General features: G+C 52.2%; 1 protein-coding gene across 4 annotated transcripts; it reads left to right on the plus strand.

Moving 5' to 3' along the window:
- The first annotated feature begins 1793 nt into the window (after positions 1-1793).
- On the plus strand, positions 1794-27126 carry Kmt5a (lysine methyltransferase 5A). Of its 4 annotated transcripts, XM_070024845.1 has the most exons (8): positions 1794-1877; positions 9796-9917; positions 10700-10856; positions 17270-17489; positions 17891-17978; positions 23425-23484; positions 25174-25364; positions 25459-27126. In XM_070024845.1, the coding sequence occupies exons 1-8, from the start codon at positions 1868-1870 to the stop codon at positions 25667-25669; spliced, it is 1059 nt and encodes a 352-aa protein (XP_069880946.1). In that variant the 5' UTR covers positions 1794-1867; the 3' UTR covers positions 25670-27126. The 4 variants fall into 4 exon arrangements, with proteins under 4 accessions (XP_069880946.1, XP_069880947.1, XP_069880948.1 ...); XM_070024846.1 differs by lacking the exon at positions 9796-9917 and having other exon boundaries at positions 1808-1877; XM_070024847.1 differs by lacking the exons at positions 1794-1877; positions 9796-9917 and adding an exon at positions 2515-2574.
- Positions 27127-27889: the final 763 nt, after the last annotated feature.

Here is a 27889-nt window from a genome sequence, read left to right on the forward strand (position 1 = left end):
TGTAATCCCAGCTACTCAGGAGTCTGAGATCTGAGGATTACATTTCAAAGCCAGCCTGGGTAAGACTCTTATCTCCAAATTAACCACCAGAAGTAGAGTACCCACCTTGAGCTGAAGAGCTGAGGGACAACGACCAGGCCCAGAGTTCAAGCCCCACGATTGTCCTCCACCACCCCCCCCCCCAAAAAAAAAAAAGAGTCTCACAGACTTTCTTGCTCAGGCTGGCTTCCAACCACAATTTTCATTCTTGGATCTCAGTCTCCTGAGTAGCTAGGATTAGTGTAAGCCACCTGCACCTGGATAGATCTTCTTTATTTAGGATATAACCTAAAGTTGCCAATATAAAGAAGCAACTATCTCCTTACTCTCACCCAAGAATATTCTGCATTTCAATTTTTTTAAGTATTTGCCATTATTTTTTATTTTTATTTTTGCTGGTCATGGGGCCTGAACTCTGGACCTGGGTGCTGTCCCTCAGCTCTCCAGGTGAAGGTGAGCAGTCTGCGACTTGACCCACAGCACCACTTCCAGCTTTTTCTGCTTATGTGGTGCTGAGGAATCGAACCCAGGGCCTCATACATGCAAGGCAAGCACTGTACCATTGAGCCATCTTCCCAGCCCCTAAAACCAACCATGCCTGATTGGCAACAGCTGGGAGGCTAAGACAGGGGGATTGTATTTTAGGGTCAGCCTGAGCAATGTAGTGGGATCTTGTTTTTTTTTTTTTTTTTTTTCTTCTTCTGGTCCTGGGGCTTGAACTCAGGCCTGGGCTCTGTCCCTGAGCCTCTCTTGCTCAAGGATAGCACTCTACCACTTGAGCCATAGTGCCACTTCTGGCTTTTACTGTTTATGTGGCACTGAGGAATGGAACCCAGGGCTTCATGTGTGCTAGTCAAACACTCTACCACTAAGCCACATTCCCAGCCATGGGACTTTGCCTTAAATAATAAAGGAGCTTGGTACCAGTGGCTCAGACCTGTAATCCCAGCTACATAGGTGGCTGAGATTTGAAGATCGCTGTTTGAAGCCAGCCCAGGCAAAAAAGTCCATGAGACTCTTATCTCCAATAAACTACTCAGATAAAGTTAGTGGTAGAGCACAGAGGCTCAGGGACAGCGTGCCCAGGCCCAGAGTTCAAGCCCCACGACCGACAAAAAAAAAAAAAACAAAACTGCTAGGGGCCCCTGCTTCCTCTTTTACCCCATCTATAAATCAGGTGGGCGTGTTGAGCTAGCGCCAAAGCTTACCCATTTACAAGTTAGAAGTTGGGAGTGGTGTTCCTAGGATTTGAAATATCGGAAGAATGGAGTTTTTCAATAAACCTTGCAAACCTAGAAAGAAATGGACTATGGGGACATCTAAGCAAGCAGGACTTCTCAGACCCAAGGGAGAAATGGGGGGGTTCAAAGGTCAGGTTCCGGTCAAGCACGTTAAAAGACCGGAAGTGCCAGGACAGGTTCTAAGCCCGGGCCTTAACAGCAAGACTAACTAACCTGGGGCGGAGCTTCAGCGCGGAGGGGGAGGACCTTGCGTCTCCCCCAATGGTCGTGCGGGTCTCCTTCCAGCCCAGCCAATCAAAGCCGAAAGACGGGCAAATTTAAACCCCCTCCACCTTCTCCGTCGGGACCTGTCCCGCAAGCGTTTGTAGAAAGTGTGGCCGGTGGCCCCGCCCCTCGGAGGAGGCGGGGACTGGGGCGGGATCTCCTCGCCAGCGCGCCTATCCCGGCAGGCAACCCGCAGAGAAGCGGGGGACCGCGCCAATCAGGGCGAGCAGCTGCAGCTCCGCCGAGCAGTTGGCTACAGTTGTTTTAACTTTTTTCGAAAGCTCGGTTTCCCGGGAGATCCCCGGCGGTGACAGTGCCGGGCCATGGCTAGAGGTATCTGTCCGGGTGGCCCGAGCCGGGGGAGACCGGGCGGCTGGGAATTCGCTCTGGAGGGAGTCAGGGTGGCGGGAACGGTAGCGGGTGGAGCGTGGGACCCGGGAGGGCGGCGGGGGAGGCGGCTGTGCGGAACCTTTCCCTCCTGGCCCCTGCTCCCGTGGCCCGGAGAAGACCCTTTCTGTGCCTTCCGGAGCCTGGGTGCCCGCTGGCTTTGCCTCTCCAGAGAGTGGATCCAGGTGTCGAGGCTCCAGGGAAACTGGCTCCGAGGAGTGGTTGGGGGGGGCGCGGGTGGCAGTGGGGCTTCGCCCACTCGGGGCTCTCCGTGGGGCGCAGGTCGGTAACCCACGAGATGGGGAGCGCGTTGGAGTGAACGCCGGCGCCTTCCTTCCCGGCGCCCTGAGTCAGCCCTGCGCCGCGGGGCGGGGCGCGGCGCCGTGGCCCGCTTCGGGCTGTGACAGGCCGGCTGGCACGGCCCGGGGATGGTCTTGGCGCCCACCGATCGCGCCCCCGCTTCCCGGGAGGGCGCGCTGGGCGCCCACGGCCCCGCCCGCGGGCCTTCCTTGCATACTTAGTTCGCTGTCTGGATCCTGATGCCCTCGTTATGCGGCAGAGAGATCTCCGACCGCTGGTCATTCCCCGGCCTGCCGGGCCGCCGAGTCGCCCTCCCGCCCGGGAGCCGGAAACAAGCCTAACAGTTGAGTGAGATGACTATTTCTATTGATTTCTTGTGTAGTCCGGAGTGGCTTCAGCCTCCGGACCCTCCATGTGCTGGGGTTGTACAGTCAGGAGCCACTCACTTTGCCCTTGGCTTTAGAAATTCTTATTTAAAAAAAAAAAAGTTGGGATATGCCATTTTCCCCGAAATTCCAAGACCAACGTATTTTGGTAGGAATTTGCCTTAATGCAGTATGCTCTCTGTAGCAAGAATAATGAAATCATGACTTTTAACATCAGATTTTTATTGGGTCCCCTTGTTTTCAGTTTTCAGACCCTGTACCCAATTATATTATTTATTCCCCCATCAGTCCAATAGGGTCTTTGAGGACAAGACTTACTCAGATTCCTTTTTCCCCCCTCCCTTTTTCTTTTTGTACTAGTATGGTGGCTTGAAGTCAGGGCCTGTGTATTGTCCCTTAGCCTTTTTGCTCAAGGCTAGTGCTCTACCACTTGACCATAGTTCCCCTTCTAGCAGTTTTGCTAGTTATTTGGAGATAAAAGTCTCATGGACTTCAACTGCAGTCCTTAGATCTCAGCCTTCTGAATAGTTAGAATTAGAGATGTGAGTCACTGCTCCCTGGCTTTCTAGACTCTAATGAAAAAAGGTATAGTTAAAGTACTTTGTAACCAAATTAACACACACAATAAGAAGACTAATATTATTCCTTAGACAAGTGATATGCATCTACATTATATTTATCTCATTTAGATAAGTCTTGGCAAAATTATGGTTCCTCAGTTCATTTTTCCCCTCACTACAAAACCATTTAAGCCACCATTTCAAAAGCAGTGAAAGCCGGGCGCTGGTAGCTCATGCCTGTAATCCTAGCTTCTCAGGAGGCTGAGATCTGAGAATCACAGTTCAAAGCCAGCCCAAGGCAAGAAAGTCCATGAGACTCTTATCTCCAATTAACCACCAGAAAGCAGGAAGTGGTGCTGTGGCCCAAGTGGTAGAGCACTAGCCTTGAGCTGAAGAGCTGAGGGACAGCGCCCAGGCCCAGAGTTCAAGACCCACGACCAAAAAAGAAAAAATAGTGAACTAAACAAAAATAGAGCTTGCTTTCATTAATCTATAGAGACAAAACTAACCATTTGTCACTGGAATGCTTAAGACAGGGGAAGATAGTCATTATCATTGAGAGCCAGGCAGTTTATTATCTCAGTCTTTGCAATTTTTTATTCTGTTTTTCAGAGGTGGGAGTTACTGCCTCTTTGCTTTCCTGCCCACCTCCCTTTCTCAACCAAAGTAAAGGGGAAAGTTCCAGCTTCTTCCCTGGCAGGCTTACAAGTCTCCTTTAAAATTACTGCATTAGGGGCTTGCAAGGTAGCTCAGTGGTAGAGGACTTGCCTTGCATGCTTGAGGCCCCACATTTGATTCCTAAACGCCACACAAGCAGAAAAGGCCAGAAGTGGCGCTGTGGCTCAACTGGTAGAGTGCTATCCTTGAGCTGAAGAGCTGAGGGACAGCACCCAGGCCCAGAGTTCAGGCGCATGACTGACAATAAATAAATAAAAATTACTGCATTAGTGATTTCCACTATCTGACTTGACCTCAGATTAATAGTTATCTGTGTCTTAGTCTCCATTACTCTTTCAAACTATTATATTGGGTGTTTGGAATTTCAAATACCAATGATTTGCAGTACATCAAATAAACAGGCTTGTATGTGGTACTGGGGCTTGACTCAGGGCCTTTTGCCTTCTCGGCTATTTTGGTTAAGAGGGTTGTTGCTCTACCAGTTGAGCCACACCTCCACATCTGGCTTTTGCTGGTTAGTTGGAGATAAGTGTCTCATGAATTTTCTGTCTGGACTGGCTTAAACTTGAATCCTCAGATCTCGGCCTCCTGAGTAGCTAGGATTACAGGGGTGAGATATCAGCACCCAGCTGGTCCTGCTTTTTCTTAAAGAGTCCTGCTGAGTCATCTAAACAAACTTTTCAATTTCATTCTCATTGTGAAGTCTTATAGTCATGTTACTTATCCCCCCCTTATTTTATTTATTTATTTATTTATTTTTTGGTCAGTTGTGAGGCTTGAACTCTAGGCCTGGTTGCTATCCCTGAGCTCTTCAGCTCAAGGCTAGTGATCTACTGCTTGAGCCACAGCACCATTTCCAATTTTCAGGTGGTTAATTGGAGATGAGTCACACAGACTTTCATGCCCTGGCTGGCTTTGAACCTCGGTCTTCAGATCTCAGCCTCCTGAGTATCTAGGACTACAGGTGTGAGCCACTGGCACCCAGCTTTCTTTCTTTCTTGGTTTTTAAGTATTTAATTTTTATTTTCTACTGGTCCTGGAGCTTGAACTCTGGGCCTGGGTGCTGACCCTGAGCTGCTTCTTTTTTAATTAATTAATTAATTAATTTCTCAGTTGTGGGGCCTGAACTTTGGGCCTACACACTGTCCCTTAGCTCTTCAGCTGAAGGCTAGTGCTCTACCACTTGAGCCACAGCACCACTTCTGGCTTTTTCTGCTTATGTGGTGCTGAAGAATCAAACCCAGGGCCTCATGCATGCAAGGCAAGCACTTTACCACTGAGCCACTTTCCCAGCCCGACTCTGAGCTTTTTTTTTTTTTTTTTTTTGTATTGTGAAAATACCATGCAGAGGGGTTACAATTAAATGGGCAAGATAATGAGTACATTTCTTTTCTTTCTTTCTTTTTTTTTTTTGGTGGGCATGGAGCTTGAACTCTGGGCCTGGGCGCTGTCCCTCAGCTCTTCAGCTCAAGGCTAGTGCCCTACCACTTGAGCCACAACACCACTTCTATGGTGCTTCTATGGTGCTAGGGAATCAAACCAAGGGCCTCATGCATGTGAGGCAATCAGTCTACCACTGAGCCACCTTCCCAGCCCTAATGAGTACGTTTCTTTTTTTTTTTTTACATTTTGTTTTGGGTCCAGTCGTGGGGCCTGAACTCTGGGCCTGGGCACTGTCCCTCAGCTCTTCAGCTCAAGGCTAGCGCTCTACCACCTGAGCCACAGCGCCACTTCCGGCTTTTTTATTTTTGTTTATATGGTGCTGAGGAATCGAACCCAGGGCCTCATGCATGCAAGGCAAGCACTCTACCACTGAGCCACCTTCCCAGCCCCAATGAGTACATTTCTTATCAAATATTGTTGCCTCCTCCTTTATTTCCCCTTCCCATCTCTCCCCCCCCTCCCCACTCTGAACTTCTTTTGCTCAAGGCTAGTGCTCCACCACTTAAGCCATAGTGCCACTTGTAGTTTTTTCTGAGTAGTATGTTGGAGATAAGAGTCTCAAGGGCCTTATCTGCCCAGGCTGGCTTTGTACCCTGATCCCCAGCCTCCTAAGTAGCTAGGATTACAACCATGAGCCACTGGTACCATTTTTTTTTTTTTTAAGCAGAATCTTACTATGTATCCCAGACTAACCTAGAACTCTTTATGTAAGTCTCTATGTACTTGATGTGGTAATGTTCCTCAGCTTTCTAATGTCTAGGATTATAGGCCTGCATTACCATACCCAATCTTCAATTATGTTATTTTTAGGAGGATCAATCCATCTTTATTCCTTTACCACCTCTTCTAACTGTTCTTTCTTCTACTTCAGTGTCTTCAGTTTTCATTATCCCATGGCAGCTAGATAGGTTCCCAAGAATATGGATTTTTTTAAAAAATGGTTTTTTTGGTCAGTCTTGGGGCTTGAAATCAGGGCCTGGGCACTGTCCTTGAGCTTCTTTTGCTTAAAGCTAGCACTCTACCACTTGAGCCACAGTGCCACTTCCGGCTTTTTCTGTTTATGTAGGACCTAGAGCTTTATGCATGCTGGGAAGCATTCTACCTCTAAGCCACATTCCCAGCCCGAGAATATGAATTTCTATCGAGTGACCCTCACTGCTACTCCCTCAACCTTCCTGTGGTTCCTAGGACAAAATCCATAATGATCACTGTGACCTAGAAGGTCCTGCTAACCTCTCCCAGGTGGGAAGGGCTTCTCCATTTCCCAGCTCTATGTTCAGATCTGTGTTCTAAGCATAAGGCCTAGAGTACATTTGCTCCAGTAAATATATTCTGAACAAATGAATGATCTTTATGTTAGTTGTGCTTGTCTTGAAATCAAGACGTGTAGTAAACATTCCTTATGGTAAAGTACATTCACATTGATCATCTGGGTTCAGATCCTACACAGTGCCATCATTTACTGATCATACAGCTCTTATACAAGTGATTTGTCTGCTCTGAGCCTCAGTTTCCACATCTGTGAAATAAGAATAATCATATCTTCTCATAAATTGTTGTGAAGCTTAAATAATGCAGTATTATAAGGCCTAGCACATTGTGAACATTTCATAACTGCTCATTACTAGTAATAGTTGAATTATGTTTCTGTAAAATATTTGGCAACATTAACATTTGTATTCCTGGATTTTTTGTTTTTTGTTTTGAGTGAGACAGGATCTCACCACATGCCCCAAATTCTCAGCAACCCCTGCAGCAGCCTTTTGAGTACTGAGATTAGAGGCTTGCGTCAATATGTACAGCCCAGATAGGATTTTACTTGTTTTTGTGGTTCAGGGATTGAGCTAGGCAGTTAGGCAGGTGCTCTACCACTGAGCTACGTCCTCAGGCTTGTGTTTCAGTGACAATGTATAGTATTATAGACATAAAACACCTTTAAAGAAAGGGAGCACTGTTTTGAAACTTACACTGAATGATTTGCATTTATGTTCAAGGTACTTAAGGTGCAGAATTCATGGAAGGTAGAATGGGCGCTAAACTTACAGTGTACGCCCTGTCTTTGGGCAAAGGTATGGCCATAAGTGTGTCTATGGAAGATGAGCTAAAATGCTTTATGACCTGGACAGAATGTTGAGCCATATTTTCTGTGGAAATTTGGCAACAGACTGCAAAGCTCATTTGCCTTCAGCTACAGAGACATTTCCATATGGTTTGTCCTCGGCATCACAATGTCACTTTGGAGCCCTCTTGGTCCAACATGGTACTCTCTTATTTTTTGGGTATGTTGGTTGTGGGTCTTGAACTCTAGACCTGGTTAGTGCTCTACCACTTGAGCCATAGCACCACTTTCAGTTATCTGGTGGTTAATTGGAGATAAGAATCTAATGGACTTTCTTGCCTGGGCTGGCTTTGAACTGCAATCCTCAAATCTCAGCCTCCTGAGATGCTAGGATTACAGGTGTGAGCCACTGGTGCCTGGCTTTGTTTTTTTTTTTTTTTTTTTGTCAGTCGTGGGGCTTGAACTCTGGGCCTGGGCTCTGTCCCTCAGCTCTTCAGCTCAAGGCGAGCGCTCTACCACTTGAGCTACAGCGCCACTTCCGGTTTTCTGGTGGTTTATTGGAGATAGGAGTCTCATGGTCTCTCCTGCCCGGGCTGGCTTTGAACCGCGATCCTCAGATCTCAGCCTCCTGAGATGCTAGGATTACAGGTGTGAGCCACTGGTGCCTGGCTTTGTTGTTTTTATTTTTTGTCCTTTGTGGGTCTTGAACTCTGGGCCTGGACGCTGTCCCTCAGCTCTTCAGCTCAAGGCTAGTTAGTGCTCTATCACTTGAGCTACAATGTCACCTCCTACTTTTTGTTTATGTGGTGCTGATGATTCCAACCCAGGGCCTCATGCATGTGAGGCAAGCACTCTACCACTGAGTCACTTTCCCAGCCCTAGTCTCTTTTTGTATCTGTGTATCTGTGTGTTGGTACTGGGGCTTGAACTCAGAGCCTGAGTGCTATCCCTGAGCTTTATTCCTCATGGCCTTCCACTTGAGCCACACCTCTACTGGCTCTTTGGTGGTTCGAGGTAGGAGTCTTTCAGCTTTTCTGCCCAGGTTTAGCCTCCTGAGTAGCTGGGATTACAGCTCTGTGTCTATTCTTGATCTTCAGATGTGATCTCTGAACATTTCAATGGAGCCCCTCATCTCCCTGGGGCTGGTGGGTGGTGGTGGTGGTGGTGGAGCTTTGCCTCGGGTAGATTTGGGAGGCACTGCAGTAGTGTCTCAGCACTCAATCCTATTCAGTCGGCAAGATGGAGAGACTGCTACAAACGGCTATTCTTCTGTGGATGTTGGAAGGTGTTCCAGGTAGTTCTACGCCGAAGCCGGGCCCGGCTTGGACGTGGCCCGGTGGTGGTGCCGAAGCACCGCTGCCGGGTTTTCCGAGGTGAGCCGGCAGCCTGCAGTGCCCAGCGTTTGCATCTGTGACTTTGCACAAATTCAGGGCTGGAGAGCCCGACCGGCTCCGGCGCTGCCGGCCGCAGCCCCGGAGCCCCGCGGGCTCCCAGGGCGGGGCCTGCGCAGCCTTCGCGAGCCGGCCGAGCCCCCTCCCGGGCCGAGCTGTGAGAACTTGCCCAGCGCCCCCGTCCCAGCGCCGGGCCGAGTGCGCCGGCGGGGCCGCCCAGCCAGCCCGGGCCTCGGGGTGACACCTGGCCCGGCACTTCCCGGCTGTGGCCCCGGGAGACCCCCTCGGCGTCCCCCCCTTCACGGCGCCCCCTCCTCGAATTCCGGCCCGGGGGCGGGGCGGGCGGAGGGCCCGGCGGCCGGCGCGCACGCGAGGGGGCGCGCCCGCGCGGGGATTGGAGGCGGCGGCGGCCCTCGCCCCGCCCCTCCCCCCGCCCCCTCGCCCCTCCCCCCAGCCGCGCAGCCGCCCCGCCGCCCCGCCAGCCCCCTCGCGGGGCCCGGAGCCCGGCGGTGGGCGGGCCGGCCGCGGAGGACGCCGCCCGCCTCCCTCCTTCCCTGCGTCCCTGGCTCGGGGCGGCCCGGGAGCCGCGGCGCGCGGGTGCCGGGCCCTGCTCGCAGGCCATGGGGGAAGGGGGCGCCGTGGGGCGCCGCCGGCCCTTCCCCGGGGCGCCGCGGCGGCGCTGGTGGCGGCGGCAGCAGCAGCAGCAGCGGCGGCGGCAGCGCTGGTGGCCGGGCCGCGGCGGCGAGGGCGCCGAGGGCGCGGGGCTGGCCGCCATGGGCCTGGCGGGGCTGCAGGTGGGTGTGTCGGGCCCGGCCGCGCGGGCGGCGTGCGGGGCCCGGCCGGGGCCGGGGCGGCGGGAGGGCGGCGCGGGAGGCGTCCCCACGGCTCGGCCCGGCCGCTCGGCCCCGGCCTCCCCGCGGCGCGGCCGGGCCTCCGCCGCCGGGCCCTCGAGACATGGCTGCGGCGCCCGGGCCGCGGCCCCGCTCCCCGCCCCGCCACCCGCGCCCTGAGCGCCCCTCCCCGCTTCCCCCGGGTCCCCCTCTCCAGGCAGGAAGATGTCCAAGCCCCGCGCGGTGGAGGCGGCGGCGGCGGCGGCGGCGGTGGCAGCGACGGCCCCGGGCCCGGAGATGGTGGAGCGGAGGGGCCCGGGGCGGCCCCGCACCGACGGGGTAAGCAGGCACCCTCCCCGGCCGCGGCCCCGGGCCGGCCGCCTTTTTTCCGCTGCCCGGCCGGGCGCGGCGGCCGCCCTCGGCTCCGCCACGACCCCGGCGGGCTTCGACCCCGGAAAGTTTGGCGCGTTTCCCCTCCCCGGGACTCGGTGGCTCGCGAAGGAGCCGAGGCGGCCGCCGCGCGCACGGCCCGCCGGGGCCCCCGCGCCGCCGGCGGGCAGAGGCTCGGCATTGTTCCCGGGGAGCCTCTCCCCGCCGCCCGGCCCGCCTCGGCCTCCCCCGTCGCCCGGAGCAGCGCTCCGACCACCGCGCCGGGCGTGGTTCGAGGGTGGCCTGGCCTGCGGCTTCTGGAAGGGAGGCGTGGGCAGCGGGGCCGCCCGGCCGCCCCGGCGTTAATTAGGGCCCTGCGGCCTGCCTCTGGGAATGCGCCTCCCCGGGCCGGGCAGTTCAGCAGCCGGCCTCCCCGTCAGCTTTCCTGGGTCATTCCGACCTCCCTGCCGCGGGGTAGCTCAGCCTCTTCCCGTCCCAGCTCTTCCCGCTGGCCACGTGTCCCCTGAGCCACCGGAACCTGAGACCGCGCGCGTCCAGGAACCTCTGCCGCCCACCTGGCCGACCCAGAGCCTGGCCCGAGCTCCCCTGGGAGAGCCCGGCTGGCATTCCCTGGTAGAACAGTCACCGAGAGCCACGGCGCCCGGCTTGCCTTTTGTCTTCTGATTTCCCCTAAGTGCTGGGTGAGCTTTTTCTTTTCAAGCGTCTTTCAGAATCCGAATTTGTCTTTCTAGGAGAACGTGTTTGCCGGGCAGTCAAAGATCTATTCCTACATGAGCCCCAACAAATGCGCTGGAATGCGTTCCCCCCTTCAGGAAGAGAACTCAGTTGCACATCACGAAGTCAAGTGCCAGGGGAAACCATTAGCCGGAATCTACAAGAAGCGAGAAGGTAAGCCCCAAAGTGGCCCCATTTGGACCCAGCCGGTCTGGTTGCCAAAGCCCTCATCTCTACAAGAATGCTGCCTGTGAGTGCCATGTTTATCTAACCTTGTCTCCATTCCTGAATGTGAGATTTCATTAGTTCCATCTTGCTGCCAAGAAACAAAAACTGGTGAAAAGCCTAAGTTGTCTCAGGGTGTGGGCCTTGTTGGCCAGACTGGTTCTCCCTGCTTGCTCAAGAGTTAGCACATCCTGTAGGCGGCTCTTGCCACGTCGCAAGAGTAATGCACCTGCCCTGCCCTGCCCTGCCCTGCCCTGCCCTGCCCTCACAGAGGCAGTAACTGCTAAAGCAGAAGTGGAGAATCTGGATTGTGTGGACCAGGCAGCCAAAGTGTTGAGTGAATGCAAGGGATCTGCTCCCTTCCTTTTTATGACAGACAGGCCTGACCCCATCCTGAAGTTTCTTTCTGTTTAAGTGTTCTGTTATTCTCTGAAGCAGGTGTGATGAGATTTGGAATTAAAATATTGAGCGAAGCTGGGGTAGCTCTCAGTGGTAGAGCACTTGTCTAGCAGGCGTGAAACCCTGGGTTTGAGCCCCAGCACTGGAGGAGTGGGATTGAATGAGAAAATAATTCGGTTACTGAGAATTCTGCCTGGCATTGCAAGCAATCTGCTTCCTGTACCAATCTTGCTCTTGCCCAAATATTCACTTTCAAAGCTTCCATGGCGCTGGGCACCAGTGGCTCACACCTGTAATCCCAGCTACTCAGGAGGCTAAGATCTGAGGATCATAGTATAGTTCAAAGTCAGCCCAAGCAGGAGAGTCCCTGAGACTCTTACCTTCAATAAACTGTCCCCCAGGGCTGGGAAGTTGGCTCAGTGGTAGAGCGCTTGCCTTGCATGCCTGAGGCCCTGGGTTCAATTCCTCAGCACCATATAAGAAAAAAGAAAAAAGCCGGAAGTGGTGCTGTGGCTCAAGTGGTAGAGTGCTAGCCTTGAGCTGAAGAGCTGAGGGACAGTGCCCAGGCCTAGAGTTCAGGCCCCACAACCGGACCCCCCAAAAAAAACAAATAAACTATCCCCCAAAAGTTAGACATAGAGCTCTAGCTTTGAGCAAAAAAAGCTCAAGGACAGTACTCACGCCCCATGTTAAAGCCTTGGGGCTAGCACCCACAAAACCAAAAAGAAAAGTGGGGGGATCTGGCAGCTTATGCCTCTGATCCTAGCTGCTCAGGCGGCAGAGATCTGAGGATAATAGTTCAAAGCCAGGTTGGGCAGGAAAGTCCATGAGACTCTTATCTCCAATAAACTACCCCCAGAAAAGCCAGAAATGAGCCAGGCATTGGTGGCTCATGCCTGTAATCTTAACTGAGATCTGAGTATCACCATTGGAAACCAGCTCTGGCAGGAAAAGTCCATGACTCTTTATCTCCAGTTAATCACAAAAAGCCACAAGTGGAGCTGTGACTAAAGTGGTAGAAAGCTAGCTTTGAGCAAAAAGAAGCTCAGGGACAGTGCCAAGGCCCCGCGTTCAAACTCGAAGACAGGCACCTGAGAAAAAAGCTGCTGGGCACCAGTGGCTCATACCTGTAATCCTAGCTACTCAGGAGGCTGAGATCTGAGGATCACGGTTCAAAGTCCCCGTGAGACTTATCTGCAAATTAAGCACCCGAAAAAGCTGGAAGTGGAGGTGTGACTTAAGTGGTAGAGTGCTAGCCTTGAGCACAAAGAGGCTCGGGTACAGCTCCCAGGCCTTGAGTTCAAGCCCCACAATGAAGGGGGAAAAAAGGGGGAAGGGATAGGGATGTGGGGTCTCCCCAGTTAGCTGTGTGCTTCACGGATTAAAAACATGCCTAGCAGAGCAGCTCTGCTGAGGAAGCTTTATATTTCCAAGAAAGGCTTAGACGGGGTATCCTGACCTCCAGATCTGAGAACCAGGATAGAGCCCTTATTCCCCCTTCCCACCCCCGCAGTGCACAGAGCAACGTTATTTCACTTGATTTCAAGCTCTAATCCTAACTCTGTACCTGGGAAGGCAGGGACTTGACCAGATAGCTGCTCTTTTGTGAACCTCAGTTGTCTCCCCCGTAAATTAGGAGAAAATGAAGTCCTATTTCAACTTCGGGGCTCTTTGAAGGATCTAGCACATCCAGGATTGCAGTGTCCCCCCACTGCATCCACTGCCATCAATGGCAACATGACAGGTCTCTGGAACCGTGGCTGGCCAGTGTCATGTCCACTTCAGTCTGGGACAAAATGGATATTCTCGCAACTGTGTGGTGTATACACTAGCTTCTTGGACTCGAGATTTTACTAAGGGCACTGATAGAACTTGAGGTCTGGGCTGGCTGGGAAGGTGGCTCAGTGGTAGGGCGCTTGCCTTGCATGCATGAGGCCCTGGGTTTGATTCCTCAGCACCACATAAGCAGGAAAAAAAAGCCGGAAGTGGCTCTGTGGCTCAAGTGGTAGAGCGCTAGCCTTGAGCTGAAGAGCTGAGGGACAGCGCCCAGGCCCAGAGTTCAGGCCCCATGACCGGACCCAAAAAAAAAAAGAGGAGGGGCTGGGAAGGTGGCTCAGTGGTAGAGCGCTTGCCTTGCAAGCCTGAGGCCCTGGGTTCGATTCCTCAGCACCGTATAAGCAAAAAGAAAAAAGCCGGAAGTGGTGCTGTGGCTCAAGTGGTAGAGCGCTAGCCTTGAGCTGAAGAGCTGAGGGACAGCGCCCAGGCCCAGAGTTCAGGCCCCACAACCGGACCCAAAAAAAAAAAAAAAAAGAGGAGACAGAACTTGAGGTCTGATGTACTTTGGTTCTTACTCCTGACTACCATGGTACAGACTGACCTTACAGGTGATGGTCCTGGTACCACACAGTTCCACACTGCTGTGCTTCTGTCTCCTGTCCCAGCCGGAAGGACTGTGAGGAAGTCAGAGTGACCTGCTTGGTTTTTTTGTGTTTATTTTTCTCTTTTATTTATTGAGTTATAATTCTCAGGTCCTAATTTATGTTCCTTCTCCTCCTCCTCCTCCTCTTTCTTCTCCTCCTTTTTTTTTTTTTTTGGTTGGTTGTGGGGCTTGAACTCTGGGCTTGGGTACTATCCCTGCACTCTTCAGCTCAAGGTAAGCGCTGAGCCACAGCGCCACTTCCTTTCTCCTTTTGTGGTGGGGCTCAAACCCAGGGCCTTGTGCATACTGTACAACTACTCTTACCATTGAGCTATTGGTGCAGCCCAAGTTTATAGCTTTTGAATGTACAGTGTACTGGTTTTTGTATGTCTCCATTACTGCTGTCCAGTTACACAGCATTATCATCACCTCCAAAGGCAGCTCGGTCTTTTCCCATTTCCTGTCCCCCGCAGTCTCAGGCAGCTGTTAAGCTCCATCTCTGCCTTGCCCGATGTGGACACTTGCACAGTATGCGGCCTTTTTTTGCAGGGGGAGGGGTTGGATCCGGTCGTGGGGCCTGAACTCTGGGCCTGGGTGCTGTCCCTCAGCTCTTCAGCTCAAGGCTAGCGCTCTACCACTTGAGCCACAGCGCCACTTCCGGCTTTTTTCTTTTTGCTCATGTAGTGCTGAGGAATGGAACCCAGGGCCTCAGGCATGCAAGGCAAGTGCTCTACCACTGAGCCACCTTCCCAGCTCCGTATGTGGCCTTTTCTGTGGCTCTTTTTCTTAGCACAGTCATTCTCAGGTTCATCTGAGTTGTAGCCTGTGGCAGTGCTTTATTGCTCTTGGTAGCTGAGTCATAGTCAACGGCCTGGATAGACCAGATTTTCTTCAGCCGTTCAGCCACTGGTGGCCATTGGTGGTGTTTGCCCTGTTTCCTATTATGATTAGGCTGCTATACTGAGGCACAGATCTTTGTGGACATGTGGGGTTTTTTTTGTTTTGTTTTTTGTTTGGTTATGGGGCTTGAACTCTGGGCCTGAGAGCTGTCCCTGAGCTCTTCAGCACAAGGCCAGTGCTCTACCACCACTTGAGCCACAGCGCTACTTCCAGTTTTCTGTTAATTGGAGATGATTTCCTGCCCGGGCTGGCTTTGAACTGCGATCCTCAAACCTCAGCCTCTTGAGTAGCTAGGATTACAGGCATGAGCAAGCCACCAGCGCCCAGTTTGGACATGTGTTTTTAATTACTTAAAACAAGTCTAGAATGGAGCAGCTGGATCCCATGGTAACTATATTGAACTTTCTTTTTTTTTTTTCTTCGGTTGTGGCACTTGAACTCTGGGCCTAGGCACTGTTCCTGAGCTCTTGAGCTCAAGGCTAGTGAATGCTGTACCACTTTGAGCCACAGTGCCACTTCCATTTTTCTGGTGGTTAATTAGAGATAATAATTGGAGTCTCAGGCACTTTCCTGCCTGGGCTGGCTTTGAACCAGGATCTTCATATCTCAGCCTCCTAAGTAGCTAGGATTACAGGTTTGAGCCATAGGTGCCTGGCTATGTTGAACTTTCTGAGGAACTACCAAATTATTTTCCAAAATAGTTATACCATTTCATATTCCTACCAGTAGTATATTGTTTTGTTTCATTTTTTTAAATCTTTTTTTTTTTTTTTTTGGTCAGTCATAGGGCTTGAACTCTGGGCCTGGGTGCTGTCCTTGTGGTCTTCAGTTCAAGGCGAGCGCTCTACCTCTTGAGCCACAGCACCACTTCAGTTTTCTAGTGGTTTATTGGAGATCAGAGTCTCACAGACTTTTCTGCCTGGGCTGGCTCAGCCTCCTGAATATCTAGGATAACAGGCGTGAGCCACCGGCACCCAGCTAAAATCATTTATTTAAAAAAAAAGTTGGGCTGGGAATGTGGCTTAGTGATAGAGTGCTTGTTTAGCATGCATGAAGCCCTGGGTTCAATTCCTCAGTACCAAACAAGCAGAAAAAGCCGGAAGCGACTCTGTGGCTCAAGTAATAGAGTGCTAGCCTTGATCACAGAGAGGCTCAAGGACAGTGCCCAGGCCCTGAGTTCAAACCCCAAGACTGGCCAAAAATGTTGGGCTGGGAAGGTGGCTCAGTGGTAGGGTGCTTGCCTAACATGCATTCCTCAGTACCACATAAACAGAAAAAGCCCAAGTGGGTTGTGGCTCAAGTGTCAGACTGATAACCTTGAGCAAAAGAAGCTCTGGGATAGTGATCAGATCCGGAGTTCAAGCCCCAGGACTGGCAAAAAAAAAAAAAAAATTGCTGCACACTGATGTGCCAGGCAGTTGTCAGTAGTACTCTTTGCAGTCTTACTCCTGATCTGCCAGGCATCACACTGAGAACTCCCAAGCACCAGCCTCCACCCTACTAGAAGGAAGTGTTACTTAGTTAAGAATCCAAAACGTGTGCTGGGTACGAGTAGCTCATACCTGTAATCCACCTACTCAGGAGTCTGAGATCTGAGATTGGTGACTTGAAGCCAGCTGAGGCAGTAAAGTCTGTGTGACTCTTGTCTTCAGTGAACCTACCAAAAGGCTGGAAGTGGAGGTGGTGGAGATCAAGTGGCACAATATCAGCCTTGAGTGAAAAAGCTACGTGCGAATGTGAGGCCCTGAGTTGAAGCCCCTGTGTCAGCATACACACAAACACACAAAAAGAATCTGAAAGGAAACTTGGGGAGGTGTCCAGTTTGTCCTCTTGCTCCTGCTGGCTCCTGCTTTAGTGTTTTCATGGCTTGGTGGTATCACTTCAGGAAAGCAGCCAGAATGGGAACTCATGGCTGTAAAGGCTCTGCCCCATGGCCAGAGGCGAAGCGCAAGTCCTCTACCACATTCTTAGGTCAAAGAACTAGAACCTAGTCAGGTGCTGTTGGCTCACACCTATAATCCTAGCTACTCAGGAGGCTGAGATCTGAGGATCATGGTTCAAAGCCAGTCTGGGAGGAAAAGCTGTGAGACTCTCATTAATCACCAGAAAAGTGGAAGTGGAGCTGTGGCTTAGAGTGGTAGCCTTGGAAAACAAAGGTCAGGGATAATGTCTAGGTCCTGAGTTCGAGCCCCACAACTGAAAGAAAGAGAACTAGAGCCTTGCCCTACTGTGGTCACATTAGTGCATACAGGCTGTGCAGGCCCCAGACACTGCTACCTCATACTCCATGGCCTTCTACCCTGCTGTAGAACACAGATGATGTTTAGAAATTGGGAGCCAGAAGGCTGGGTGCTGGTGGCTCATACCTGTGATCCATGCTACTCAGGAGGCTGAGATCTGAGGATCACAGTTTAAAGCCAGCCTGAGCAGAAAAGTCCATGAGATTCTTGGCTCCATTTAACCACCCCAAAACTGGAAGTGGAGCTGGGGCTCAAAGTGGGAAAGTTCTAACCTTGAGCACAAAAGCTCAGGGACAGCACCCAAGCCCTGAGTTCAAGCGCCATGATCAACAAGAGAGAGGGAGGGAGGGAGGGGGGATTGGGATCCAGAGTAGAGAATAAGCCTTTCTCACCTGCTGCTGCAGAGAAAAGAAATGCTGGGAACACGATACGAAGCACCATGAAATCAGAGGAACAAAAGTTCAAAGATGCCAGGAGAGGTCCCCTGGCACCTTTTCCAAACCAAAAATCCGAAGCAGCAGAACCTCCAAAAACTCCACCCTCTTCCTGTGATCCTACCAATGCAGCTGTTGCCAAGCAAGCCCTGAAAAAGGCTCTCAAAGGCAAACCGGCTCCTCGGAAAAAGTAAGTTGCTTGGACCCCTCCTCACAGAGCAGCTGCGTTCCTGTGGCCCCTGAACCTGTTTAGACCCCTGGGATTAAGCCCTGGCTTCTCAGCCTCCCTTCCGGCTAAGGCTCAGATCCCCTGAGTCATCAGCTTGATGCCATTATTAGTCTGTGTCTCAGTACAGCCTTGTCCAAAGTTCAAGGCTGACCTTCCCTGCCCCTCCCAATGGGAGACTGGGCAGCCTGGGCCTTGAATATGAGCCCCCGACCCGATGCAGCTGAGCTCTCCTGCAGTGAAGTTCCAGTGGGGGACAGGTGCTTAAGTGACATGTTTACCAGGTGCATCCTCCTGGGGGGTGAGGTGCCCCCTGGGTGTGAATTTGGCTTCAGTCCTGAACTTGTTGTTTCCTGCTCATCCAGAGTTCAAGGAAAAACACAACAGAATCGAAAACTCACAGACTTCTACCCAGTTCGAAGGAGCTCAAGGAAGAGCAAAGCTGAGCTGCAGGTAATCCTGGTTTACCTCGGAGCTTGGAGGGCAGGAGGCACACACCCCAAGCCTGCTTTGTGTCATATTGGGGGGTGGGGGGAGGGGAGATGCACATCCCCAGGCTGCTTTGTGTCATCTTGGGTCAAGCTCTTGGCCTCTCTAGCCTGCTTTTCTCACTCTACAGGAGTTGTCACAAAGCTTGCTCTGTCTTCATAGGGGTCACTAGGAGACTTGCTTAATTTAGACGATTCTGTGAAGGAGCCTTGTAATCTGTGGCTTGGAATCGAAGCCAAGTGCTATTGCAACAGTGGCTTTTCCAAGATGTGTTAGCAGTGCCATTTGGAGCCTGGGACTGCTTGGGCCTGGAGGGAAGGCTGTGTGTTCTTGTTTGGGTTTGTCTTAGTAGAAATCCAGAAGTTCACATGAGTCTGGGAGCTACTTTCTGGTAGTATAGGCTTGGCCAGCCTATGCACACAGGGCTTCTGACCTCCTGTGTAAAATGGAAATATGTGTGGAGTTGCAAGAATTACAGTAATGGAGTCGGGCATAGTGGTTCATGCCTGTAATCCTAGCTACTCAGGAGGCTGAGATCTGAGGATCACCATTCATAGCCAGCCTGGGCAGGAATGGCCATGAGACTCTTAGCTCCAATAAGCAACTCAGAAAACCAGAAGTGGTGCTGTGGCTCAAGTGGTAGAGCACTAGCCTTGAGCTGAAGAGCTGAGGGACAGCGCCGAGGCCCAGAGTTCAAGCCACACAACTGACAAAAAAAAAAAAAAAAAAGAATTATAATAATGGGGTCACACATATAAGGAATCCCAGCATTCAGTGAGTGAAGCAGGAAGATCAAGAATTTGAGGCCAGGGCTAGGAAGTTGGCTCAGTGGTAGAGTGCTTGCCTTGCATGCCTGAGGCCCTGGGTTCGATTCCTCAGCACCATATAAGAAAAAAGCTGGAAGTGGCGCTGTGGCTCAAGTGGTAGAGCGCTAGCCTTGAGCTGAAGAACTGAGGGACAAGCCGGGCGCTGGTGGCTCACGCCTGTAATCCTAGCTACTCAGGAGGCTGAGATCTGAGGATCGCGGTTCAAAGCCAGCCCGGGCAGGAGAGACCGTGAGACTCCTATCTCCAATAAACCACCAGAAAACCGGAAGTGGCGCTGTAGCTCAAGTGGTAGACTGTTAGCCTTGAGTTGAAGAGCTGAGGTACAGCACCCAGGCCCAGAGTTCAAGCCCCACGGCCGACCAAAAAAAAAAAAAAAAAACCAGGGTCCATTTTCTCAGCAAGCTGCTTCATCTTTATTTCCAGAAAAAGGTAGTTTCTCTGAGCCAAGAATGGGCTTTTAGAAAATCCTGCTGAAAGCCAAGCTCTGGTGGCTCATGCCTGTAATCCTAGCTACTCAGGAGGCTGAGATCTGAGGATTGCAGTTCAAAGCCTGCCCGGGCAGGAAAGTCTGTGAAACTCTTTATCTCCAATAAATCACCAGAAAACTGGAAGTGGCACTGTAGCTCAATTGGTAGAGCGTTAGCCTTGAGCTGAAGAGCTGAGAAACAGCGCTCAGGCCCAGAGTTCAAGCCCCACAACCAACAAAAAAAAACAAAACCCTGCTGAAGCCAGGCACCAGTGGCTCACACCTATAATCCTAGCTACTCAGGAGGCTGAGATCTGAGGATCACAGTTCAAAGCCAGCCCGAGCAGGAAAGTCCGTGAGACTCTTATCTCCAATAAACCACTCAGCCTTGAGCTAAGGAGCTGAGGGACAGTGTTCGGCCCAGAGTTCACCCCCCATGACCCACCAAAAGTGGCTCACGCCTATAATCCTAGCTACTCAGTAAGCTGAGATCTGAGGTTCTGTGGTTCAAAGCAAGCCTGGGCAGGAAACTCCTGTGAGACTTTTTTTTTTAAGGTTTTTTATTGTGAAAATTATGTATGGAGGGCTTACAATAATATATGAGCAAGGTAATGAGTACATTTCTTTTTTATTTTTTTTAATTTTTTTTGGGTCCAGTCGTGGGGCCTGAACTCTGGGCCTGGACGCTGTCCCTCAGCTCTTCAGCTCAAGGCTGGCGCTCTACCACTTGAGCCACAGTACCACTTCCGGCTTTTTTCTTTTTGCTTATGTGGTGCTGAGGAGTCGAACCCAGGGCCTCGAACATGCAAGGCAAGTGCTCTACCACTGAGCCACCTTCCCAGCCCCTACATTTCTTATTAAGCTTTGTTACCTCCTCCTTTGTTTTTCCCTTACCGTCCCTTCCCTCCCATCTCCACAACTACATATTATCCTCCCCCCCCCACACACACACCCCATGAGACTCTGATCTCCAATAAACCACTCAGAAAACTGGAAGTGGTACTGTGGCTCAAGTGGTAGAGCACTTGCCTTGAGCTGAAGAGCTGAGGGACAGTGCCCAGGCCCAGAGTTCAAGACCCATGACCAAGAAAAAAAAAAAAAAAAACACAAAAAACCCTGCTGACAGTGGCGGCGCTGTAGAGGGGAGGTGGTGCAGGCCCTGGGCCCCAGGCCCGGCTCTCCTCCTGGCCGGCTGCTGGGGGCATGGTGGGCAGGAGCGGCCCAGTTTGACTCATTAATAAAAGGCCAGGGCTCTTGGCCAGGAGGAGGAGGGCTGCAGCGGGCTGCAGCACAGGTCTGCCACGTGTTGAAGCAGGTGAGCCGGGGAAGGGCTGCCACAGAGCCTGGCTGCGGACTCCCGAGTCCTTGCCCTGTTACCACACCAGGAGTCAGCACAAGCAAAAGCCACGCGGGCCCCACCATGTGTGGTGGCTCTACTGAGTGGGCACTACGTGAGCTGCTGACCAGCGCCCTCAGTCAGGGTGTGCAGCCCTGCCTGCTGCCCATGGCTGCACAGAGAAGGCCCCAGGATGTGCTGGCTGGGGCTGAGCGCCGTACTTCTCTGAATCCTGGCTTAATTACCTGGCCCGAACAATGTGCCAGAGAAGCTGAGACTGAAATGCCAGACTCTCCAGAGACCTGGCTGTGTCTGAAGACAGCAGGTGGGACAGGGCCCCACCCAAGTCCAGGTCCAGGGCAGAAGGGAGGAATCTCAGCCGCAAAATCTGAGCCCAGCATGGGCTTGGAAAGATGCCCAAGTCTCTCGGCACTCACTGCAGTGCTCTGCCGCTGGTGGCTGTGACTGCCTTGCCCAGCTCTGCTGGGCTCAGTGTGACCCCTCCGGACCATGTCCGTCTCCCTAGTTGCCTCACTGGGTTTTCCCATTGATACATCCGCTGTGCTCCAGGGATCATTGTGCAGCCAGCATGCACTGCTGCTGCCTCCAAGGCTCATCTGTGGCACCATCTTTGGTAGGAGACTCCTGGACTCCTAATGCTTCTGTGCAGGCCGGGCTGGTGAAGAGCTGGAGACCCACAGAAGCACCAGCTAACTAGACAGCGCTTCCAAGTAGACACAACAAGGTGGAGGTGTTTAGAGTGGCGAGGCCTGGAGCCAGAGCCGCAGAGGTCAGGAAGAACGGAAGTGGCTTTGACCAAGCCCTGAAGGAAGGGAAAGAGCAAACATGCTGGCTTGAAGGAGGGGACAGGCAGGCACAGACTGGGCTTCGGGAGAGCGGGCTGTAGAAGGTGGGGCTGGTGTGAGGGAATGTGCCTGCTGGGAGGTGGGTGGTTTTCTGCAGAACCTGGGGACATCAGGTAGCAGAAAGTCTGGATTTTATTTCCATAGCAGTAGACATCTTTTGTGATCTATCTATCTATCTATCTTTCTTTCTATCTATCTATTTGGTTGGTTGTGGGGCCTGAACTCTGGGCCTGGGCACGGTCCCTCAGCTCTTCAGTTCAAGACAAGCACTCTACCACTTGAGCCACAGTGCCACTTTGTTTTTTTCTGCTTATGTGGTGCTGAGGAATTGAACCCAGGGCCTCATGCATGTGAGGCAAGCGCTTTACCACTGAGCCACCTTCCCAGCCCTCTTTTGTGGGTTTTGTTGTTGTTCATTGGCCTGGGCACTGTCCCTGAGTTCTTTCACTCAAGGCTAGCACTCTACCACTTTGAGCCACAGTGCCACTTTCTGTTTTCTGGTGGTTCATTGGAGAGAAGAATCTCACGACTTTCCTGTCCGGGCTGGCTTTGAACTATAATTCTCAGATCTCAGCTTCGAGTAGCTAGAATGACAGGCAATGGCGTCCAGCTTTCTTTGGACTTTTAATTTCTTGATATAGATTTATAGAGAAGTTGTGAAGATAGAAACTTCTCGTAGATGTGGACTCTATCCTTTCCCCTCACCACCATCTTAGGTTACCCTGTTGAACTTGTCAAGACTGCTAGCCAAGTGCTTTTTGCTCACATCTGTAACTCTAGCTACTCTAGAAGCTGAGATCTGAGGATCTCAGCTTCATTGCCAGCCTGGGTAGGAAAGTCTGAGACTCTTATATCCAATTAAACACCCAAAAACCAGAGCCAGAGGTTTGGCTGAAGTAGCAGAAGGCAAGCTGCTTAGAAAAAAGCCCAGCTCTCACTTGGCTTTTCTAGCAAGACCGGTGTTCTACCCCTTGAGTCACTCGTGCACTGGTGGTTTTTTCCTGGTTAATTGAAGATAAGACTTTCTCAGATTTGTCTGCTGAGGCTGGCTCTGAACCTTGATCCTCATATCTCAGACTCCGAAGTCCCTAGGATTACAGGTGTGAGCTATTGGTGCCTGGCTAGAGGCTGAGGTTTGAGAACTAAGTCCACTACGTGGGCCGCACAGCGTATCTAAAGGCCGAGTGCTCTCGTTCCATCTGTGTGACAGATATCTGACTTACAGAACCTTATTTTATAAAGAAAAAAGGCCTTTTTGTGTCGGGTTTTGAGGCTCTAGTTCGTGCTCTTGCTCCGGTGGCACTGTTGCTTTGGGTAAGGCAGCTTACCGTGGTGGAAGCACGCCGGCAAGCTCGCTGCTCTTGGCTGGGGAGGGGAAGGGCTGAGGTCCTCTGACCCCTCCGAGTGCCGTCTGAATGGCCAGAAGACCCACACTAGGCTTTTGCTCTTAAAGTAGTACCACATAGGAGAGGGGCCCAGTCTTTAACACAGCAGCCTTTGGGGGATGCTTACACTCTTAACTAGAGTTAGTGGAGTAGCCCAAGAGGTAGAGTGCCTGCTTAGCAATCTCAAGGCCCCGAGTTCAACCCTTGGTGCCATTGGATCCAAAATCCCAGAAGTGCGGAAGCTGAGGCAGGAGAGTGGGAAGTTTGAGGCCAGCTTGGGCTTCACAGTCAGACCCTGTACCAGAACAGCAAAGCAAAGAAAGATCCAGATCCTAGCAGGCCTCAGATCCCTCTGTGGGCACCGCTCCCCTGCTCCAGATGACAGATGGCCTGCCCCAGGTGGGGGAGGGGGGGCCTTGGGGCTTCAGCATCACTGGGAAAGGGCTGGTGGAGCTGTTGGCGGCCTTTCTGTGTCGAGAGCATGAACACTGATGCTGCTCTTCCCTTCTCTCCCTCCTGTCCACTCCCAGTCGGAAGAAAGGAGACGGATAGACGAGCTCATTGACAGCGGGAAGGAAGAGGGCATGAAGGTAAGGGCAGCGCCCCGCCCCGCCGGCAGTGGCCCCCCGCCGCGCCAGCTCACCTCTGTCTGCTGCTCCCAGAGGCAGGAGACTGGCTTGTCCCACAGAACTTTTTTTTTTAATTGTAAAATACCCATGGGGCTGGGAAGGTGCTCAGTGGTAGAGTGCTCGCCTTGCATGCATGAAGCCCTGGGTTCCATTCCTCAGCACCACATAACCAGAAAAAGCCGGAAGTGGCGCTGTGGCTCAAGTGGTAGAGCGCTAACCTTGAGCAAAAAAAGCTCAGGGACAGTGCCCAGGGGTGAGGGGGGCATGATTTACCCTTTTTTTTTTTTTTTTTTTTTCTTTTTTTGGTCAGTTGTGGTCTTGAACTCTGGGCCTGGGCGCTGTCCCTCAGCTCTTCAGCTCAAGGCTAGAGCTCTACCGCTTGAGCCACAGCACCACTTCCGGTTTTCTAGTTGTTTATTGGAGATAAGAGTCTCACGGATTTTCCTGCCTGGGCTGGCTTTGAACCACGATCCTCAGATCCCAGCCTCCTGAGTAGCTAGAATGACAGGCGTGAGCCGCTGGCACCTGCCTGATTTACCCTTTTTTAAAGTAAACACCCCAGTCACATTCGGCGCATTGCCAGCAGCGTGCAGTTGTCATCCCTGACTAACAGTGAGCCTGTCACTTCCCCAATGAAGACCTGTGCATGAGCCAGCAGCCACCCCATCCTCCAGCCTGCCGCCCTGTGAACGGGCCTCATGCCACTGGAATCCTTGTCCACTGCTTGGACTTTGGAGTCACCACTGCTTAGACGGTTTTTCCTAAGCATCATCTGTTTGGCCTGTGGTAAAGCTTTCATTGTGGTAGCCATTTGGGATGCAGCTGCATTCCAACAGGGGCTCCCCTATTCCTCACAGTGGCATTGGAAAGCTTCATGCTTGTACTTTTAAAAATAGAAAATAACAGCCAGGTGCTGGTGGCTCACACCTGTAATACTAGCTACTCAGGAGGCTGAGATCTGAGGATCATTGTGCAAAGCCAGCCTGAGCAGGAGAGTCCCTGAGACTCTTATCTCTAATGAACCACCAGAAAACTGGTGCTGTGGCTGAAGGGTAGAGCACTAGCCTTGAGCTGAAGAGCTGAGGGACAGTGCCCAAGCCCAGAGTTCAAGCCTCACGACCACCAACAACAAATAAAAAAGAACCAGGTGTGGTCCCTCAATCCTGTAATCCTAGCGCTTTGCTTTGCTTTCTTTGTTGTTGGTTGCACCGGAGGCCTGGTGCCTGCTAAGTGCCTGCTGTACCGCAGGTTTATATGTTAAAGGCATGCGGGAGAGGTAGCTACATGGGCCTGGACTGGGGGCAAAGGTCAGAAACCGATCCTCCCACCCTCCTTCATGAGGACTTGAACTTGGGCCCCCCAAGTAGCCACTCTCAGACTTGATTTATTTATAAACGTGAGGAGAAACCCCAGGGGTAAATGCTGAGGACTCTGGGAGTGCAGAGCGTGGGCTGGAGCTCACCGTGCACATTGCTGCTCTGCATACAGGGCTCGACCCCTTGTGTGGTGGCACAGGCCTGTGCAGCAGGCCTGCTGGGGGCCAGGGCTTTGATAATAGGAAGTTGCTGGGCAGGGGGATGGTGCAGCCAGGCAGGCACAGGTACTAGGGAGCTGGTCAAAAATGGTGACCCTCTCGTTACCTCCTGACAGATCGACCTTATTGACGGCAAAGGCAGGGGTGTGATTGCCACCCGACGGTTCTCCCGGGGAGACTTCGTGGTGGAGTACCACGGGGACCTCATTGAGATCACTGACGCCAAGAAGAGAGAGGCGCTGTATGCTCAGGACCCCTCCACAGGCTGCTACATGTACTACTTCCAGTACCTGAGCAAAACCTACTGGTGAGTGCACTGCCCCCGTGGGGAGTGGGCCCCCTCAGGCCTCTGCCCACTCAATCCCCTCCTTCCTCCCTCCCTCCCTCCCTCCCTCCCACAGTGTGGACGCCACTCGGGAGACAAACCGCCTGGGGAGACTGATCAATCACAGCAAGTGTGGGAACTGCCAGACCAAACTGCACGACATTGCCGGCGTGCCTCACCTCATCCTCGTGGCCTCCCGCGATATCGAGGCGGGGGAGGAGCTCTTGTACGACTATGGCGACCGCAGCAAGGCCTCCATAGAGGCCTACCCGTGGCTCAAGCACTGAGCGCACCGCCCTCCTGTGCGGGACTAAGTGCCCTCAAAGGGAAAGGATTTTTTTTACACATTTAATCTTAGCAGATTACTTCAGATGTTTTTTAAAAAAAAAAAAAAAAGTATATTAAGATGCCTTCTCACTGTAGTATTTAATATCTGTTTACAGGTTCCTGAGTGGGCTTGAACAGATGGCCTTATATTACCAAAACTTTTATATTCTAGTTGTTTTGTACCTTTTTTGCATACAAGTGGAACGTTTGTGCTTCCCGTGCATGCGGTCCAGGACTCGGCACAGGTTTTAGAAGGAAGAGTCAGACATGAACTAGGAAGCTGGGCGAGCGTGCCCCACACCTGTCCCGGGGCAGGCAGGGCGCAGCACCCCGGCCTGGCCTGGACGGCACGTCTCCAAGCTCTTGTTCTCCTTGTGTCTTGACAGGCACACGTTGAAGTATGAATATTTTTTAAAAAGGTTTCGCAGTAAGCTAGTCTTCCCCTCTGCTTTCTTGAGCTTGACCCTGCTGGCTGCGAGCGTGGCCGGCCCAGATTGCTTCCCCAGAGGCCGCTGCTCCAGGCCTTGCCTGGAGCATCAGGGTGGAGGCCCCGGGAAGAGGCCCCGCTCCCCAGCCCTGGGCGGGCCTTCCTGACACGGGGCTCTTTATAGAAATGTGAACACTGAGTTTATTTTAAAAAATAATAATAATAAAAATTTAAAAACAAAAAAAAAATTTCAAAAACCCACAGGAAACAACTTTCGTGTATATAGGTCTTGCAGTGAGTGAAGCGGCTGCGGTTTTTTGTTTCGTTTGGGGTTTCTTTTTTCTTTTTGGTTTTGTTTTGTAGAAGAGAATGAGATGGTACTCTATTCTAATCAAAAATAAGTTTTGTAGTGGGACCAGAAATTACGTACCCGATGCCCCACCCACTTGTGCCGGGCCGGAGTCCCCGCCCGCTCTGGAGGCCCTCTTCTGTCCAAACCCCTGGCTCCTGTGAACAAGCCATGAGCTGAGGCGGGACGGAGGGCCCCGGCCCCGGCCCCCACTGCCGCCATGGCCCAGGATCGAGGGTAAGCTCAGGTGTTGGCGGAGCGTGACAGCAGGTGGGGCACGCTGCCTCCTCCCTGGCGGGTAGGGCAGCTCTCACTGCTCAGCTCCAGGCCGGGGCTCCTGCCAGCCCCGCGCCCAGAGCAATGTGAATAGAGACAGGTATGAGGAGTGGCCCTTGTCCTCCATCCCCCACCCTGGACCTCACCACGGTGCTACCTAAGAAGTCTTCCCCAACCCCACTAGCCTGGCCAGTGGCCATCAGACTGGACGAAGGTCCGACGAGGGTGTGTAAACGTGAGATGAAATGGCTTGGTTGTACCCATTTGTGGTTTAGCTTTGTACTTAAGCAAACAAAAAAGGAAATAAAACTTGAAAATTGTCATCATAAAAGTGAAAAAAAATTAAAATATTTATTGCCAGGCAAGGCCGGTCACCTGTGTGTCTTTGTTTTTGTAAGGTGGCAGCAGAAACAAGGTGTGTGGGGGAGGGTCCTGTGGTGCTGAGGACTGAGCCCCGCCTTTAGAAAGTAGGGCTTCTCTTCTGGCCTTTTTGGAACTATAGTGGAGATAAGAGTCTCACAGACTTTCTGCCTAGGCTGGGTTTGAACTGTGATCCTCAGATTTCAGCCTCCTCAGCAGTGAGGATGACAGGCGTGAGCCAGTGTGCCCAGCCTGTTGCGTTCTTTGGATCACAAGGCTCCATGGGGCTGAGTTGAGAACTGCAGCAGAGCTGAGTCTGCTCAGGTGTTTTGGAGCATGTCCCCTAGAAGGCAGAGCTCCTTGGGGGGGGGGGGGGGTCCGGTCGTGGGGCCTGAACTCTGGGCCTGGGCGCTGTCCCTCAGCTCTTCAACTCAAGGCTAGCACTCTACCACTTGAGCCACAGCACCACTTCTGGCTTTTTTTCTTTTTGCTTATGTGGTGCTGAGGAATTGAACCCAGGGCCTTATGCATGCAAGGCAAACGTTCTACCACTGAGCCACCTTCCCAGCCCTAGCTCCTTTTTCTTTACATTTATTTATTTTTAATGTTTATTTAAAACAGGCAAAGCCAGGCACTGGTGGCTCAGGTTTGTAATCCTAGCTAATCAGGAGGCTCAGATCTGAGGATGTTGGTTCAAAGCCAGCCCCAGTAGTAAAGCCCATGAAACTGATCTCCAATAAACCACCAGAAAACCGGAAGTGGTGCTGT

Source organism: Dipodomys merriami, unplaced genomic scaffold (genome assembly GCF_024711535.1).
Source record: "Dipodomys merriami isolate MVZ:Mamm:240054 unplaced genomic scaffold, mDipMer1.0.p SCAF_163, whole genome shotgun sequence".
Classification (NCBI taxonomy): domain Eukaryota; kingdom Metazoa; phylum Chordata; class Mammalia; order Rodentia; family Heteromyidae; genus Dipodomys; species Dipodomys merriami.